The 19,238-nt window shown below is 40.3% G+C and overlaps 1 protein-coding gene across 4 annotated transcripts in view; it reads left to right on the top strand.

Moving 5' to 3' along the window:
* The window catches only part of LOC113158293 (protein shisa-6), a 53,189-nt gene extending 34,856 nt beyond the window's left edge, over nt 1–18,333 (top strand). For 2 of the 4 annotated variants that reach the window (XM_026354115.1, XM_026354106.1), the window contains 2 exons: nt 12,723–12,881; nt 17,724–18,333. In XM_026354115.1, the coding sequence (XP_026209900.1) occupies nt 12,723–12,881; nt 17,724–18,325 (761 nt within the window). In that variant the 3' untranslated portion in view covers nt 18,326–18,333. Of the gene's footprint in view, nt 1–9,985; nt 10,049–11,019; nt 11,041–12,722; nt 12,882–17,723 lie in introns of all 4 variants that reach the window. The other 2 variants (XM_026354096.1, XM_026354087.1) reach the window with 2 other exon arrangements.
* The last annotated feature ends 905 nt before the right edge of the window (nt 18,334–19,238 follow it).

The following is a 19,238-nucleotide window of genomic DNA, read 5'->3' as shown; positions in this document are numbered from 1 at the left end:
AGCTCGTAGCAGGAAGGCAACTTGAAACAACACGGCATCAGTTCAGGTTTTATTTCTACCATATCTTCAACACCCACCTGCCTCAAGCCAATATCATATTTCAAACACAGCATTGTTTGAGAGAAAAAGCAACAGAAACCTTTTTAAAAAGCAAAATATCTAATTTATGGAAAGCAAGTTTCCTTTACACAGCATGCTTCCCTGCTGCTGTATAATTAGTAGTCAGTCCTGCAGTCAGGACCATGGGTGAGGGGGGTGCTGGATATGCAACCAACAACTGTGGATACTGTGAATCGAGTACAAGAAGACTTCCATGAGAAAAAAGTCAATTAACTTAGCTTTTTTAAAATAACAGCAGTGTTTCATACACCCGTTTAACTTTAGTAGTGGGCGAATTACAGTCTGACGGAGTATTAATACTGGGTTCTTTGAGAAAAGAGCTCATATGTAAAACATCATTGCAATGGAGTGCTTTGTGGTTTGCAATTTAAAGTCTATAACACACATCAGACACAACATATAGACAGAAGGAGCCTGCAAATCAATGAGGTGAATTCTACCTGTCAGAAAGAATACATGTCTTTTATGCCTGCATCTACTTTTATTTCAGAAACCTTTACACTTGTCAGCATCCATAACTCTGTACAGTTTGTCTTGTGTATAGGGATAAAAACTTTTGCACTTTGTTTTTTACAGTGGTGTTTGTTTCTGTTGTGCTGCATATTGTTGGCCTGACTGACTTTAATTCTGTGTATTTTCAAATATTTTATTGCAAACTCGGTTGTCTTAAATTGCCCCTTCAGGGACAAATTAGCATTTTGAATAGCATAAAACTGCAGTTGCTACCGATGGGATGTGCTGGTATGACGGAGGTGCATTTTTAAGGGGTGATCTACATTAACATGGTGATCTGTGTCAGCAGACCGTAGGCTTGTGTACAATGTTTTTGATGCACATCATACATCAGTGTGTATGTTTTTCTACATGAGGTATTTCAGAAGAACAGAAGAGCTATTTATTTATGTAAAATCCAAATGTCTGTGCAGTCTGTGTAACCATTCATATTATCAAAGACTTGTATTTTGCCAGTTTTAGTGTGGATGTCTTCATTTGATTTCATTTAAATTGTAAAAATCTGATGTAACTGTAGGATATAACAGCATGGAAAGTATCAGAGTCTGATAAAATCACGTTTCCTAATAACAGGAGGATCCCATGGATCCAGCCACTCACTCTGACAGACCATGTATGAGGTCTTGAAATTGTAATGTGGAATCCATCAATTCTGACTGGCTCATTTTATTTTGTTAAAATGGTCCATAACAATAAAATGCACCAGCTGTTTGTAATTTTTCCCAGTCAATCCTTCAGTGTACACACACGCTTAGGTTTTAAAAAAAAAAACATAAAATATTCAAAATGACCTCACTATTTGTCCTTGTTTCCCAGAATCCATGTTCATTTAAAGGCAATTTGCTGAAGCAGGCACATTTGAAAAGAAACATAATTCAGGTCGTTAATACAAGTCTCCAACTTTTGATCCTGGACAGAAAATAAATAGTTCACTGACAATGTTCACAACAGTTTTTGCAGTGATGGCATTTACCTTATAAAAGAATCGGGCTTGGTTTGTTACAAAAAGAGTTTGGAGTGACTTAAAGCAAGAGATACAACAATTTTATTAACCTAAAACCAGGAACTTTTCCTAACCTTAACCAATGTCTTTGTTGCCTAAACAACACAAGAGTAAGGATGCAAATCCTCAACACAGGTGTCAAAATCTCATGCTTTGTTCAGTCATTACACACCTCAGCACTCTCCATGACTACTATTGAAGTACATTTATGTCAAAGGCGATGGAGGCTGGGACCCAGGGACAAGCCCCCACCAGAAACCCTTTTCCTGGTAAACACTTTGCACCTGCAGCCCACTGGCAAGCTGCAGGCACGTTACCAGATCAAAATAACCTGGAGGGCTTTTGGGCTTAAAGCCAAACTTTTAATAAGCACTCTGACTGTGTACCTGTTGAGGCGAAACCTAACTAGAGGGCATGTCTGATACGAGGCTGCACAGGGTGAGCAAATGTTCTTCACACTTTCACCCAGGGGCTTCAGGCCGTGCCAATAAAGATTAAAGATGGAAAGAAAAAAAAAAAAAGAAAAGCACAGCAGGGAGAAGGAACTTGATTATATCTGTAAATATATGAATACTCAATCAAGGTATTGTTGCTAGTTGTTATGAAAATGAGTTTTGTGACATCTATTTAAAAAGGTCCTCCTGTTTTGAAACCATTTGGGTTTAACTTGACATTTTCCAAAGTCCCACTGCATTCCAATTTTAATGAGTGGTGGCATTATCACTCGAGTGTTCATTTGAGATTCTTATGAGGTTGACAACATCTAATCAATTTGGCCCGCAGCCCCTCGGAGAGTGTGCAGGGCTGCAGCCACTTTGCCTCTGCTACTGAGGAAAACACATCTTACTACAGCTCTTCGCAAAGCTGTATTAATCATAAGTCTCCTAATAAACACCATTAAACATGCAATCGTGGCATCTCTCAACACATACCGCCTCACGGTGCTCAGCCATCTTTAATTATCGTCATCATCCCCAATTGTTTACTTGTCGCGAATGATCATTTAATTAGGTAACTTCAGATGGAGGATCCAAATATTATGCATAGATTATAACAAGATCACAGGCAAACGGCTCCTGCAGCAGCTTAAGGAAGCTTTACGCTGTGGGACAAGTATCAATCACATTTCTATGTAAATAGATGTAATTATCTGTTCTAATCATCACGCATTACTCATGAGGCACAGAAGAAAAGAGCGCTTGTTGCTTTAATTCTGCGAAAGTGACGGAAGTGTGAAGGAGACAAAGCCACTCAAAGACATGCAGCAGTGAGCCAAGAAATGCTCCACTGATGGAGATGGCTGTAAAATAACACCCACTTACTCACCAGCTTCCTGATAAAAGATTCTCACATGAAACGGCTAGACAATGATGCTGTTTCTGTTGTTTGTTTTTTTCTCTTTCTCCAGGAACACCAGGGTTAGGTTAGCCTGTTTTGGGGAAAAAAGGAGAGAGCCAACACATCTGCACAGTTAAAAGTCTCCTGGTTTAATTCACATTAGTCACAGGCCCAGTCAGCAGCGTCTAATATTCTGTTAACTCACCATTGTTAAAACGTAACTATGGGTTTGCAGTGAGTTCTCATTCAGAAAACCCTAATATCACAAATAAAGAGGACATGCCCTCAGTGGTAACTCCAGCTTTGGATAAGCTGGAGACTTTCCACTGTGTGTATTTCAGAACGCCCCCCTTGTCCCTGCACGATCATTTATCGCTGCCTTTTTGGTGTGCAGGCTCTGGAGATCTCAAGTTTGTCTGAGAGCATTTCTTATTTCTGTTAAGTCACAAGGTCAGCCTGAGGGAGGAAAACAATAGACCGTGGCTGCTGTTGACTGGAAATGCCATGTCGGGAGTGCATGACGCGACCAGGAGCTGTGACACACAATCCCCAATCAATAAAGTAGAAACAAAGATCCTTGGCCTTAGGGGCCACCAGTGGGATGTCGTCATGTGTAATGTCAAGCTGTTCACCTCAGTTCCTCTGTCTAAATCTGAACCACAGAGATCTGTCAGAAATATAGATGGGACCCAAAAATGTCTTAGAACTACTAACACACACAGACTAGAAGAGAATATGATCACCTGGACTGCAAACCATCTCCTTTCAACCCAGTTTCTGATGTGCAGATCAAAAACGAAACAAGAATGTTTGTTTTGTTTTTTTTTTGTCATTTTTTCAGAGCGAATCTCTAGTTTGCCAGTTCTAGTTCATGAATTTTATATGACGCATGACTGTGAAGTCGTGTCTGATCAAAGTGCGAGCTCGTCTCAACTCGAATGAGCTGCGTCTCAACTGAAACCGTTTCCCAAATTGAAGTGAAAGACGTAAACATTTACATAGACTTAGCATTCTATACGCTCCCTGTTAAAATGCCAACAAGCTGCCGAGCCCGGCCCATAATTGCAAAGTCATTAAAAGATCTCGGTTGTAATTTTCCAGTTTGTGGTGTCTTCACAAAGCCTGCCTTCTCTCCTTCATTTAATCGTTTAATCAGCGTGCTTATCAACAGTTGCTTTGTGCCAAGCTACAAACGTAATTACAGGAAAACATGGAGCGTAATTATGGAAAATAACTTACTGGATAATTCATTTTTTGAATACTCTGCTGCTTTTCCTCTACACCAAAGATGATAAGAGTGACTTAAAATGCTTGCTGTGTCTTCACTTAATTATGTCTGCTACATATTGTCTTCTATTTGTTCCATGAGTCTTATTACATTTTTTTGATTTGAACTGACAAAGTTTTATTATGAAACAATTTCCGGCAAGATTCTGTTGATGTTCTCAGACTACAAAAGAGAGACGGAAGCTACAAAAAGTCCTATGATAGTGGGCCGTGAATTGTACCAAAAAAAAAGGTTTCTTTAATTCAAGTTATTATTTTTTTTTTTTTATACAAGCTGTATTTTCAATGAAATGGGTTGTTTTTATTCACCGTCCGTACACACTATATGTCAATATGTGTGGACACTCATGAGATTTTTGAAGGTGTTTGCAGCATTCATATAAGAACAGAAAAGAACAGGATGAACAGGAAAAACCAACCCTCCTCATTTAGTCAAAGGCTAGTTTAAGCTTTCCTCTTAATCACATTGCCCTGGTTTGAACTATATGTGCTGAAAACTACTGGACCTTGTTGGTATTATTAAAGTACCCATGTCTTTCTGTGCTGCATCTTAAAGTGATTAGCCATAATGCTAACTTATAGTCTAACAGCCTAAACTTTTGTAACTCCTAGAAAATCTGCTGAATTCATTGTGTCAATATTGAATTTTTAGTTGGATGTAACTTTTTTTAGATTTGAAGAAATTCCCAATCTTCAAGTCAAATAACTTTTTTCACCCTTGGCTGCTTGTAATTACCATTTAAACGATATTATATGAACGCGGCATTAGAGTGATTTTGACATTGCATTTCAATGAAGGCGCCGTGTTCATAAAGTGATTGTGTTAAACGGTAAAGTTGTGTCCAACTTTAACAATGTGGGAAAGGGACAAGATCTCTTGACATGAGGTTTATTAGCTGCATATCAACATTGTACATAGTCTACAGTGCATCAACATTATAATTAAATTTTTAATCCATTGAACCTTTTGATCTGAACATCACATCACAGCGTGGATCAATGTTCATTGATCAAGTTCCTACCAAAGGTGTTGGGTGGGGTTGGGGGTCAGAGCTCTATACAGACCAGTCAAGTAATTACACACAAGACAATTTCTTTAGGGACAATAACAACTAAACTAAAAACAGACTGCTGACACAAGCTTGGAAGCAACATGAGTCAACCAGTTTGTCACTTTGTGTCTAGTTTGGTTTTAGCAGGTTCTTATCTAGGTGCAGGTCTTTCTCTCAACACAGAGACATCGCTCCAACCTCAGCTGGTTCTGCCTCTCTCTGATTCATGGAGTCCTCTATACCGCAGCAAGGAAAACGGCAGCTTTGTGTGATGTTACTTCTGACATATCGAAGAAGACATCAGATAAATCTGTGGTTATCCTTGTTAGTTACTCGCAGACTCCAAGAAGCTGTGCTCTGCCAGACACCGTCGGTCAAGCTCATGACGCTTCATGGGTAAGGCTGATCGATGAATTCTGTTGTGCACGTCTGAAAATGTGCTAATGTGAGAAAATGCTTGTCGGTGGTTAAGAGAATCATGACAGAGTGAGTGTGTGTTTTACAGCTGAACGGAGCGGTCTGGTGTCCCCTAGAAAAAAAACATGTTGTAAAAGGGCCAGCCTTTGCAGGATGTGGTGATTTCAGGTGCGTGTGGTTCACTTGTAAACAGAAATAAGATGTAGTCATGTGCAGAGAAGCCATGAGTGCAAAATGCTACTCTGAGTATTTGAAAGGCAGCATACTGAGATGTGCCATTAAGAGGCTCTAGAGGGTTTCATTGAGGTAAAGATGCTCTTTGCTACTTGCTGTCTTAAACAAAACAGCCACATAAAATTACTTTTTATACCTTTGTTTGTTTCTATATCAGCCATTTGGCCTGGAATTATGTTCAAAATAACTAAGTGGATTTCCATTCGCTTTCAATTTCTGATCAGAAAAGCAGAGGGGGGTGGAAAAAAACATAAAAGCTGAGTGGAATGAAAACAGACGTGGTGAAGTAATTGTGATGTAAAGTAAACACAGAATGCAACTAAACGGAGCTTCAGTCCACTAACATAAAACATTTGTGTGGAGCAATGGAGAGACTGAAACACTGCTGACGTTAGTATGACGATGCAATATTCACACGCAGTATGTTGTCCTCATAACTTGTCTTTTAATGATGTCTCTACTTCTGCTGTGATTTACTGGCAGCAGTTTATCTTTATGCATTCAACTCCTTCTACTTCTATGACAGTGGTGGATGGAAATTTTCCAACTTCTATCTCAAATAAAATGAAAGAGACTCTCTTATATCAGCCATCTTACCTTTCCGGGTGTTTATACATTTCTACTTCACCTTTTGTAAGATTAGCATGAAGATCAGCGGCAACAGATTAAAATAAAAAAATAAAAGAAAGATAAATACATTATCCTGATTCAGTCTTCAGAATTGTGATGTCAATTCTTCAGTTAGTTTTACACCCTCCAGCCTTTTTCTTTCTAGCGTCTCCTCGGTGTCACTCTGCCTCTCCATCACACACAGACTGCACGATACATATGCGCAAGGGCAAAATGAGGTGATCTGTCCCACCAGGTCCACATGGTACTTCGACACTCTGCCAGCATAATGACATAGCATGGGCTCTCACCGAAGCCAGCGTCTGTCCATCAGCTTCCCCAGAGCGAAGCGTTTAAAATGGATCTGGGTCACAGTGGGATCCCCTCTGTCCGCCCGCTGGAACCTGGAAGCGTTCGATTCATTTGTGACAGAGCGGCCTTCATTACACCAGCCAATCCATGTGACACACTTTACTGTCAGTGAAAGCTGCTGCATTATGTATTAACACTTAGCGGGTATTTTCTTTTTCGTATACTTTACATACTGCTGAGCTCTGTGTCAGACACTCTCAGGATGTCTGTACGTGTTTGAATGATAAAACTCGTACCCAGACGAACAGGGACAAATCCCCTGACGTTTGCTGCACTTTCTCAGTCAATGCTGATGTGACTGCAGCAGTAACAGTTTAAACCTTTAACACCAGCCACTGTAAAACGTATCCTGTTTAGGGCTACAGAACAGTATTAGTATGTTGCACAGTATTCCAAAGATTGTTTTTGTACAATTGAAGCCAGAAAAGCTTTTGGGTTAATGCACCAGACAAGCAGTTCCCATCCCTGCATCCATCAAGTGATTGTGTGCCATCTTTGAGCCCGGTATCTAGATCTCATTAATGCATGCATGGTTTCAAAGCAGAGGCAAGTGACAGGTCTGTGGACTTTGTGGCAGCAGTTATGGGAGGACTCCTCTGTTTAAACATGACAATGCCTCCGTTCACTAAGCCAGCTCCATAAGGAAATGTGTTTTAGCCAGCTGCAGTAGTCCGTGGTATACTGCGATAATCGTGTGCTGACACACTGCACTGACAGAGCACTCAAGATAACCTGTCATTCTCCTGGGTTTAAGGTGTTTGTTAAAAAAAAAAAGAGCATGTCTTAACAGGATGGTGCTGATGATTTTACCTTTACTGTAATTTTCTTAATCCTGGTGCTGAAAATCTGCATGAGATTGTCTTGAGTTCACGCTTACATGCACTACCCCCATCCATACGTGGTGTTCTTTGGCTGTTCAAGCAAGTTGTTGCCGTGCCGCAGTTTATTTGAGGACAGAGAGTCACATTTTCAGGCATCTTGCTTTTGGTTCCACTTGAGCTCAGATGACATTGTTCTCCACTGACCAAACAGAACTAAGGCAGTAAACACTTCAGCCTCAGAAATAACTATATTTGGTGTGAACGCGCTCAGCCTGACTGCTTTGCATTGTGTGATTGCTCACTGGCCTCAGGGCTGAATCATGCAGGGCTACATCATTGGCTGCCGGGACCAGGATTTTGCCTTGAAATTCACCCTCCTCCAAAATAAATTCTATATTTATGCAAGGATGTGTGCTCACTTTAGGGTCAGAGCCGCTGCATAATGCTAGCAATCAGATATTTCACATAAAAAGAATAACTGGATCTAACAGATGGAAGCCTTGAACTTAATATTACCTCGAAGAAAAACCATCCTTACAGGGTGATAAACAATTGAACTTTGGATCTCGTGGCACATTTTAAGGTGCGAATATTGGGTGGCAGTTTGTTTTTGGTGTGGAAAAAAAGACAGATTCTGTATTTGCACAGATAATAAACAGTTTTTATTTAGGGCAGAACTGCTTTCATATCAAGTTCATAGCAGGGTAATTTAGCAGCATTCCTTCTGCTGCTGTATTTGGTCTCTTAAACAAACCTGTGTTGTTGGAAAGCAAAGAACAGACCAAAAAAAAGTTGTTTTATAATTATGGGACACAGCTAGTTAAAACCATTTAACTGAAGAAATCCCACATTTAAAGGAGTTGGTTTAATCTTTATATTGGCTCAGATCTTAGCAAAAGTCAAATAACATTTGTGAGAAATGTCACATCCCCCCGCTGGGAGGGCGACATCATTGTAATTCTGGCACTGATCTTTAACAAAAACAGAACACAACCCCCCGTCGTCAGTTAAAAGCTTTGTAAAGACCTCATATATGTTGTTTTAAGCTATGCAAAAGCTGTTTTTCTCATCTGTAGTACGCTTGCAGAATGATAGATGAACACATTTAAATGCAAATAAGCTTCTACTATCACATAGCCATTCTTTGTATGCTCTACTGTTCAGAAACACCAGGCATAATTGAATAAAGGCAATATTTCCAGTGCAGCACTAGGCAATATTTTCATATTTTATTGTAACCCCCATCGCTGCTCAGTGACGGAGGTCTCGGAGGATGTTGCTTTGTTCTTTAACCGCTCGAACGACATATAACGACATTAGGACAACATGATGACTCACTTACAGCAAAGATGGATCACCACGAAGTGTAGCCGCTTCCGTGTTCCTGCGTAAAGAGGCTGTGATAAATCGTTTTGGTAAATCTTTGTTACACTGTTGATTCTGTCAAATTGAAGAAACACTCACAGTCACATAACTGAGCAGTGACAGTTTACTACTCACTTGAGACACACACTGAACAAATCAAAGCTCTCATATCTGGGCAAACAACAAGCGCAGAGTGCAGTGAATGGAAAAGCCGACTTTCACAGCAGAGCTTGTCGTTGAAAGGGACTTTCCTTCTAAAGACTGTTTTGTTCTGTTTTTTTTTTTACACCACTTTCAGTGATACAGTGTGTAGGTTATGTAGTCCACAGTCCAGAAATGAGCATCATTAAGAAAAGCTTATGTACAGTACAAAACATTAGCTACTAATGGCCAAGATGGTTTCACTGGTGAGACTGTAAGCAAGGATACCGCAATTCATCCTGATGGGATGGCCCTGTCCATGCAACTACACTGAATATGGTGAAACACTATTAGAATTGACCAGTATTTTGATCCTAAAGCACTAGAAGCTTTGCAGTTTGAACTGCCGTCTGTGACACACTTGAAGCAAATGCAAACATCTGACAAACGGAAATCATGCTTTTTAGGCTACAGTTTAATTAACGGTTCAACTTGCTAAAAACAAATATGCAAGAAAGGGTTGGTAAACATCAATTGAATTTTAACTTGTTTCTGTGGTATTGAGGTTGCAGAAGAGATGGTGAACAGATTCAGTTTAAGCAAAGCATACAGGATGTGAAAGCACATCACCGGCGTTTCGATCTGATTTTCTCCAGTCAGCTAAAACCACCATGTCAAAATTCAGCATTAACTTTTTGTTCTTCTTACTATAGGAAACCACCACCATGACTACCAGCACAGCCACCTGGATCTGACTGCTCTCACACCCAAACTGGGTAAGAAAAGATGGTAATGCCATCATCAACTGGATAAGTGGCATTACATTTTGTGCAAAATTTCTATAATGAAATTTAAAATTTTCCCATGTGATGTGTTGTCCTTGTTAAAATAAAGTCTTATGCGACTTTAGCAATCTGATTGGTAGCAATTGACCTGACTTGCCTTTTTTAAAGTGATATCAATTATTATCCATCTCTAAAATAAAAGTAATTTAAACTATTTTGGAGACAGCCTGTTTATAATTCCAAGCATAAAAGTGTATCTTTCACAGGGAAATTAAAATCTGAGAAGCTGATAAAGACGCCGTCTGAGAAAATGAAAAGCAAAAAGTGCGGAATAATCAAAGGATCATCTGTGCAGTTTGCTGAAGTTACTGAAAACCCAATTACAGTTATTGCATCCCATTTACTTCTCTAAATGTGATTTTCTGTGAAAGAAGAGCAGCTTTCAGTGTGGAATTATTGAATGGTCCTGCGTCTAAATGGCAATGAAATAAAACACCGTGTAATTAAAGAGGGAATCTGGTCTTATTTCTTTCAAAAATCCCCTTTTGTGATAGTATCAGTGATGCAGAGGTCAATGATTTTCGTCAGTCTTTTCAGTGTATCGTCACTGAATCATAATAAAATGTTTTCTCACTGTTGATAGTGCGCTAAATTCCACGTCCTGGCTGTGCGTGCTCGCCTTTTAAACAGGACGACCTTTTCACTGGGAAAATGGGGTTTCAAAAGTACTTTCAGCATCAAGTAAAACTCTTGAAACAGCACTTTTGAAGTTTATTTAGCTTTTGACGAGGATTGTAGGTGCACTGCATAATTCAGTAGTTGCTGGACTTTGTGTTAACCGTTGGGTAAATTCTTGCATTACGTTTTGAAGAAGGCCAACCACTAGTTTGGGGAGGTTTGGTTGAAACATACTGTGCACATTGACTGTCATTGATCATTTCTTTCTCACTTGGATTTGTTAGCCCACAGACAAATGAGATACGGTAAGTAATACACATACACGTGGCGTTTATGTGTATTTTTTCCTTCACCTTTTCCTCCACATAGATCATGTAGAGGCAGACTTCTTTGACTGCACACTGGGGGTCATTTTCAAATTGTCCTTTCTTTTATAAGCACTTTTTTTGCATCATAAAACTTCAACTGCATTGTAATCCATGACCTTTACACCAATCTCAAAATCTTTTCTCCGCGCATTACTTTTCTCCCCTTCACTCCACCTTACCAGCTCCGCCTTACCCACAAACCCACACACACTTTTTTCCAACTCATTGAATGTGTACCCCTCTACACCATATGTTCCTTGGTGTTGTGTGTGTGTGTGTGTGTGTGTTCCCTTCCTCCTTGCTGCAGTGGTCGCCGAGTCCTATTTTTAAATCCAGCACCAGAGTCCTAGCCTGTATACGAGCCCTTTCCACCAACTGTGCCTCCTGACCCATGACTGGGCGTCCCAAATACTAAAGCCACAGGAGCTCCACACATCGCAGGGAGCTTTAATGATGCCACACATATCAGTGATGACCCAAACTGAGCTGTTGAAAGCGTTCTTAAAAGGCATCACTTGAGCTGCTTGGGCACGGTTAACAGATACAGTTTCCAGCTGGCAATGAACATGTAAAGGAAAACAACAGGCTTAGTAAATGTTGAGTAAAATGGTTTCCAGCATCCTTCGCCAAATTCATCCAAGCATGTTACATCTTCTTTTAAAATTGATTGTGTGCCTTAGTGGAAGGCCTGCACAGTAGTTCACGGCTCAAAAAAAACGGTATCAATTTAAGGTTGCAAAAGCTCACAAAACAGCCAACTGTGTGTGTTTGTGCACAAACAAGTTTCGAATCAGAATACTGGATCTTACAAAGACACAGATGTGACCACAATTTCTTCAAGTAGGTTATGAAATAAAGCAGCTGTGCACGTTTGCGTATGAGAAAAAGCAGAAAGGCATGTTCCAACTTTGAATGTGCTGTAAACTTTAGAGGTCAAAGTTAGTGCAAGGACACAACAGAGAGTGAACAGATGGGGGTCTGCTCCAGTTGGTGCTACAGCAAATATGCGGCCATTCAAAAGTAATGTCTCTGTTTTATGAATGTGCTAATGGAGAAGGAAAAATGTGTCACCCACCAAAAAAGGAGCCTTTTGTTAAATAGCTACAGCTAACCTGAAATGTCTTATACTGTACAGAATGAAAAAACTGTAACGATATCATCAGGTACAATACGTTCATTTACTTTTAACCAAAATCATTTCCAAACCATGGTGCTTATTGTGAAGACACAAAGGCCTATGTAGTCAAAATAAGATCTGTGGCATGACGGCAGTGTGCTTTGAATGCCCACCACCCTTCCCAATCACTTCCTTGCATCTCTGTTACTTTTAACAGATGTAGTGCTTCCTTCATTCAAAATACAGTGTGTTGTCTCAGATCATAACACAGCCAGTGATTACATTTCCTGTAAAATGTAATCACTTTTTGTTTGTATAATGTTAGGAGACTTCCACCTCCACGGGGTCAGTTTTCTTACCCCAAAACATCCAGTACATACCCCGTGCCCTCACTCTCTGCCTTCCTTTCTCTACTCAGTAAAGACTCCCAGTGAATGAAGCCCATGTTATCAGTGACTGCATACTGACTGCACTGCGCCACTTCCTCCCCTGTCCCCTGTAGAGAGACCCCAACGGATGAACAACATCCTGACCTCAGCCACGGAGCCCTACGACCTGTCCCTCTCCAGATCCTTCCAGAACCTCAGCCATCTGCCACCCTCCTACGAGCTGGCCCTCAAGTCTGACTTAAGTAATTACTCCACCTATTTCCACCGATTAAGTAGGTGGTCCTTCATTCATCCTCCATCACTATGCTTTGCCTGATGTGCCAAAAAAAAGGAAAGTCAGGGAATGACATCACCCTCATGCCTTGTGCATTAAAGGGTTGCCACATTCACCACATCAGGCCTGATGATGTCCATTACAGAGCCATGCCTCATGATAAGTATCTCCAGATGTTTGGCGGCTCATTGTGTAGCTAGCCCTCTCGCTTTTTCACCTTTTCGGGGAAATCAACTTTTTAAAATGCATGACAATATGCTAGCCTCCAAACTCATTCCCGCTGAATCATCTATCGGCCCATCGACTGACATCTAATTGGCGTGTAATTTGGCTCCATCTGCGGTCCATGTCATGTTGCTAATGTCTCATAATGACATACTGTATTAAGAGCCTTTTTTCAGCTGAATGGTTTCTATATGCCAACAGGATGGTGCTTTAATGTCTCAGCAATGTTACAGTTCATTATCTTTACTGACATTTTATGTTCAACAGTGACGTAGATGCCGGCGTTTCAACCTCATGACAATAGCATGCCTGGTATTATAGCATAGAGTAGTTAACCCATAGTCCCATAAAACCACTGACATACAGCACTGCAAGATAAGTCAATGCTCATTTATTCAGTAGTTCCATTCTTTATTAACTATGTAGTTAATGTAGCTTTTGAGTGCCCGGTGTGAAGGCACCATTTCTAAATGATATTTATCATGGACATTTTTACTCTAGGGATGCTGAGGATTTTTCATTTGAATAATCTGGTGTGAAAGCTGCAAAAAGAAGGCAATAGTATTTTACAGATTCACTTTGTCACCCAATTAATACAGATTGCCTTGATTGTTTGTTTTAATGATGTGAAAGTAAAGCTGTGTTGTGGACGAATACTGCTCCTGCCCATATACTGTAGGTAGTTTGTCCCAACCCTTGGTGTTTGTTGTAAGAGCACCCCGAAGTCTGAAAGGTTCCTTTCTATGTGGAGATGTATGTACTCCACATGTCTAAGTCGGTTCTCTCTCCTGGTCCAAAGACCAGTGTGTGTGTGTGTCCGCTTTGTGATAGACTGATAACCTGTATAAGATGTACCTCACCGTTTGACCAGTGTCAGCTTGGATAGGAACCAGCACAATGCAACGCTCAAGGACGTAGGTAGCGGGGATAACTTATAATGGATATGTGAATACACTTCGCCAACTTTTCTTTAATCTTAACGCTCTGCTGTGTTAAAATAAAAATAAAATTGTGTAGCCCAGAGATTTCTGGGCGTATTTATCTATCTTCTTATCGTCTGTTTCAAACTGCGCTCTAGAGACTTTTGCAGTTCAAAGAGAATCTTTAAGATTCCAGGAAATACAAGATATTTTATAAGAGCTAACATTTTGAGTGGACTACTAACGCTTCACATTTTCTACTTGGGATTATGTATTTTTTATGTGTCATTTTGAAATGAACCGCTTGCAGATGAACTGAAAATGTTGAATTACTGTAGAGTGACTAGGTCATTGAAGAGGGACATTTTGGTTTCCTCTGAGCTGCTCTAACCTGACCATGAGAATTCCTTTGAATCAGTGAACTAATCAAATGGCACCTTTTCTCCCACCGCTTTACGTTATTTGCTGTCAAACTTCTTTTAATATGCTTAAGTAAACAGTCATTGAATATGGGTTGTTATGTTTGTCAGTCGAGTGATTTAAGCCGTACGGTGGAACTGTGCTCTGTGCTCGTGTGTTATGCTGCGAGATATCGAATTTAACAGTTTTCACAGTAAATCTTCACTAAAAACATGTCCTTTAGCCTCAATAAGCTATTGTGGGTTCAAAATGATTCGTCATTGAAAACACTGCAGATCTCTTCACCCACATCCACACTACTCTTACTTTTAAGTATGATTCTCAGGAATGAATTCAATGCATAGCTGATTTTCAAACTGCAGTTGTGCTGAATATATGGCACCATTCATCGTCCTTGAATCTTAAGAGAACCTAACTCACTGAGAGAGTCGTTTAAATGTGCCACTGGTCCCATTTCCATGGCACAGTTGTGCGATAGAAAAACATGCATTAGTGCTATCTCCTTTCAGTTCATTCGACATTCTTCTTCTCTACAGTCGCCTTTTCTCTACCTTCTCAACTGGATGCTTCGCTCTTATCTGGCTGGAGCCTTGTACGTACACAGAAAATCACAGAGATGAATTACGTTGAACTACAAAGAGTAGAGAGACTTTTCAAATTTGAGACAGGAGCCCTGCAGACTCTGTCAAACAAACGAGCAGAGAAGCAGAAAGCCCGTCCACTTGAAAAAAAAACACAAAACAGAATGCTAGGTTCAAGCATGAGTGAGGTATTTGGAAACAAGCCTAAAAATAATATAATTACTTGCTATTTAAATGAAACCATCTGGAGAGATGATGATGACTAAATTAAATTAGTATGGTTTATTTACAATATTAAATGATCGTGTGTGTGCATGCCGAGCATGCGTGACACTCCTTATCCATCCTGTCCTTCCATCAGTGAATCTCAGCCAATGAGGCAGATAGAGGACGCCGCTCTAGAGTAACCCGCTCACCTCCTCCAAGGAGGCTGTAAATAAAAGATAAGAAACTTAAAAGTCCTAAAAAAAAGATACCTTTAATCCTAACAAAAAGTAAAAAATAAAATACAAATAATAATGTTATTGCTGGTTTGCCTTCTTATATTTCCCTGCTCCTGTAAACCTCTGTAAAGATCACTTTATAATTGATGTTCTACTAGTTTCACGAGTGTGCATTATATGATTACAGTCCTTTGTGATCAATAGCTGACACATAAATATGGTGGCTATATTGAATGTAATCTAGCTGAGTGGGAGCTGGGGTTTAATTAGCTGTTGCTAGCAGTTTGCTGCTTTTGTAGCTGTGCTCCACATTTGGGACCCTTTAGCCCCTCGCAATCATGTTAATTGTAAAGTGCTGCATTTGTTCCACACCGCAGAGATCAAGCAATATGTGCAGCCCCTCTTAAATCATTTCAGTCATTTAAAGTGTCAACCGTGTGCAACATGCACACACTCAAACAGCAGTTCTGGTTATTATGAGGCAGCTGAGAAACCCTCCACTGAAATGACTATTATGGTGAATTCTCATATCATGGCTAAACTCTTCATTTAACCTTAATGACAAAGAGAACAAAGCCTAATTTCCCCTGATTTTATAGTGTTTTTTTTTTTATATTTTAGTAAAATGCCTCTTTATTTCCTAATGTGTTCATGTTTCAATATGCTGTTGACAACAATTACGATATGCATATTCAACACTTCCTTCCTGTTTGCTTTCATAAAAAAACTCTGATTAATGTACTTAAACAACTTTGATTCTATCAGTTCAGCAACACAGTCATGTCATATTCACCACACTTTGTTTTATAGCTTCTGTTGTTGACTTAAATATCATCTTTATTTTTTGGTCTCAGCCTCTGTCTCTTATCTGAGACTCTGCTTCATTTGAGAATTTATAGTGTGTTTCTTTCTTATCATTGCAGCACATACAGTAATACCTTCCTACCACATTAACATTAGAGCATATAATCACTCAGATCATCTGATCTCTCACAGTGACTAGATACTCAAGTGTGACCTATTGATAGTGCTGTGGGCCCCAGCTTGTCGACTGTCTGTATACTTAAGCGTCTGGTTGGGTTTGGTTGACATTTTCTGCCATAATGTCACATCTAAACAAAACCGTCAGGGAAAAATGCTGGAGCACATCGCCACAGGCCAGAGTTGGGTCTCCTTCATTATGAATGCACATAACAGTGGGCATGAATCCCCTCATGGAGGAACAATAAGGTGACCTTCTGTATTCAGGCATGACTCCTCTCCCTGAGAGACAAGAATCCAGACAAACAATTCCCAGCATCTCTTTTCTCTACGGTTCGCTGAAGCGTGGTATGGTACTCCTAAAGTGGCCATTCAACCTCTGTTTCTGCAATAATTACCTACTGCAAAGGTAACGACCCTTCGGCCCCAACAGTAAGTCAGAGAGCTTCCATGGTAGCATCCCCATGCGTGCCAGAGCTGCCAAAAAAATAGATAGATAAAGGTCTACAGAGAGCTGTTTCCTGCCTGTGGTTAATACAGCTATAATGACTTCACAATTAGGTGTGCACAGAGAGATCACCCTGGCTTCTTGCTAAGGAATTAAAAAAATTACCATTTCAGGCACCAACAGGGCATGAACAGTTGAGTACTTCAGCATTCTGATGAGCCCTTTCTGCACTGAAAGATAACTACACTGCTGATTGTACTGTTTTTCATGAAGAAAAGTGACAAAACAGTTTGACTCTTCTGGGTCTAATGGGTCAACATTACTGAGGGGCATTAGCCAGTAATGGATCAAAGTTGCCAGCTGATCGGTGTAAACCAAACTTTGAGGATGGCCAGAGATCTTTACTGGATGGTTTTAGGAGTATGTGGGGACAGGGAAACAGAAGTGAACGTCTGAATTTGAAACAAGGAACTGTGAACAAACCATTAAAATCTGACCAAATGCCTTGTGGTCCTGGGTACATGTGAGGAATATTCAAGCTCTGCCTGCAGATTCTAAACAGTGGCATCAAATCATTCCTTTTGCAAAATGCAGATACATTGCATCAGCACATTGCAAGTCCTACAGGATTCTTGCATGATGATGCATGAGTTGCCAAAATTACAACACTTCATAATAAAATAATAAGGTCAGATCTAATCAAATTTTACTTGACGTGCAAGCATTCATGGATTTCTCTACTGTATTTACTAGACTACTGTAATACGGGTAGAGTAGATACTGTTGTTGTCTTTTTCTCACCACCTTTCTCTTACTCCTCAGGCGATAAGGACATAGATGAGTACTACACAAGAAAGCATCATCATCCAGACTTTGGTGGCCGGGGACCAACCCACATGGTGAAGCTGAACGCAGATCCCCAGCAGCACCAGCAGCGACAGCGTCCGCGTCGAGTCCAAAGGGCCATGTCCCAAGACCACGTTCTGTCTCCTCCCAGGACTCCCCGTCGCGGAGATTACGGGTTATCCTCATATGGCGTCATGGCGGCCACTGCATACGGAAGCAGCCGCCACCTGTCAGAAGAGCAGCTACTGTCAGCTGACCGGCTCCACTCCCAGGATCCCTTGTTGTCCCCAGCGATGAGGCGTGATAAGTTCCGGGAGAAGGCAATGGCAAGGGCAATGTCTCACGCTGACATGCTGATGCCCACCACACCTGTTATGGACCGACACAAGATGACCAAGATGCACTCCCAACCCAGTGCCTCAAATGACTACAACACGTTGACGGTCAACCACCAAGCCACCACATCTAAGAGGCAGGCATTCGCCTCCCGACGAACACACACGGTTGACCACCTACAGTACATTCCCGGCCACCACCACACATACCACACTGCCAGTAAGAATGAGGTAACTGTTTAACCGCAGCGTAAAAGGATTCTTGAAACCCCATGAACATCAACAGAAAGATATGATATCTCTTCAGCCGTTAAAAAAAAAAAACCATAAAACTCCTAGATTAAATACTCTTCCAGCTTTTTAGCACAAGCTTCCTGTGTCATCCAGATCTTGGGTAATTAGAATCAACCCTGGCAAAGACATTTCTCTCTTAGAGCATCATAAGGGCTTTGCGCATTGACACAACGTGGGATCCTTCATGTCAGACTTTTGACAGCATGAAGAAAATATTTTTTAAACTGGACATGGGACTAGAAGGGAATTGTATCAACTTTATAAATATATAAATATACTATATTTACTATTTGTATTTTCAGTCCTTGTTATAGCTTTAGAGATTCACATTGACTGATGTAAGCACTTCAAGTGGTGCCTCTTAAAATTGTCCCATTTCAGCAATGAAGTGGATTTGTGGGTTAAAAAGCACAATAATGAATTCCCATTTTTGGTTAATTTTTGATCTTTCGTAAACGGCCAGAACATATCAGCTTATTAGTGAACACAGATGCTATTTCTGTTGCATACAGTAGTTGAGTGTAAATAAGCTATATTAGCAGCATAAAAACAAGAAAAGCTGGCCCTTTGGCATTATTGTTTTGGTTTTCTTCTCCCTATCATGGATTTACAACTAATAATTTAATTTTAGATAAGGCAAATATCCCAAATTAATATTAATTCCACAGATGTCTGCAAAGTATGTGGATCTAATATGTATAAGGGAAGTCTTTTTTATGTAACTGTGCTTTTAGCATAGAATGATTGTGTATAAAACAACACTTTAACACTGATGGTTGGTTGAATTAGCCTTATTTGCATTCATACATTTCATTCACCTTGCTTGGTTTGTGATTGGCCAGCTGCTTCCATCTCTACTTAT

The sequence above is a fragment of the Anabas testudineus genome, chromosome 8 (genome assembly GCF_900324465.2).
Source record: "Anabas testudineus chromosome 8, fAnaTes1.2, whole genome shotgun sequence".
Taxonomy (NCBI): domain Eukaryota; kingdom Metazoa; phylum Chordata; class Actinopteri; order Anabantiformes; family Anabantidae; genus Anabas; species Anabas testudineus.
This window is presented reverse-complemented; position numbering and strand designations above follow the sequence as displayed.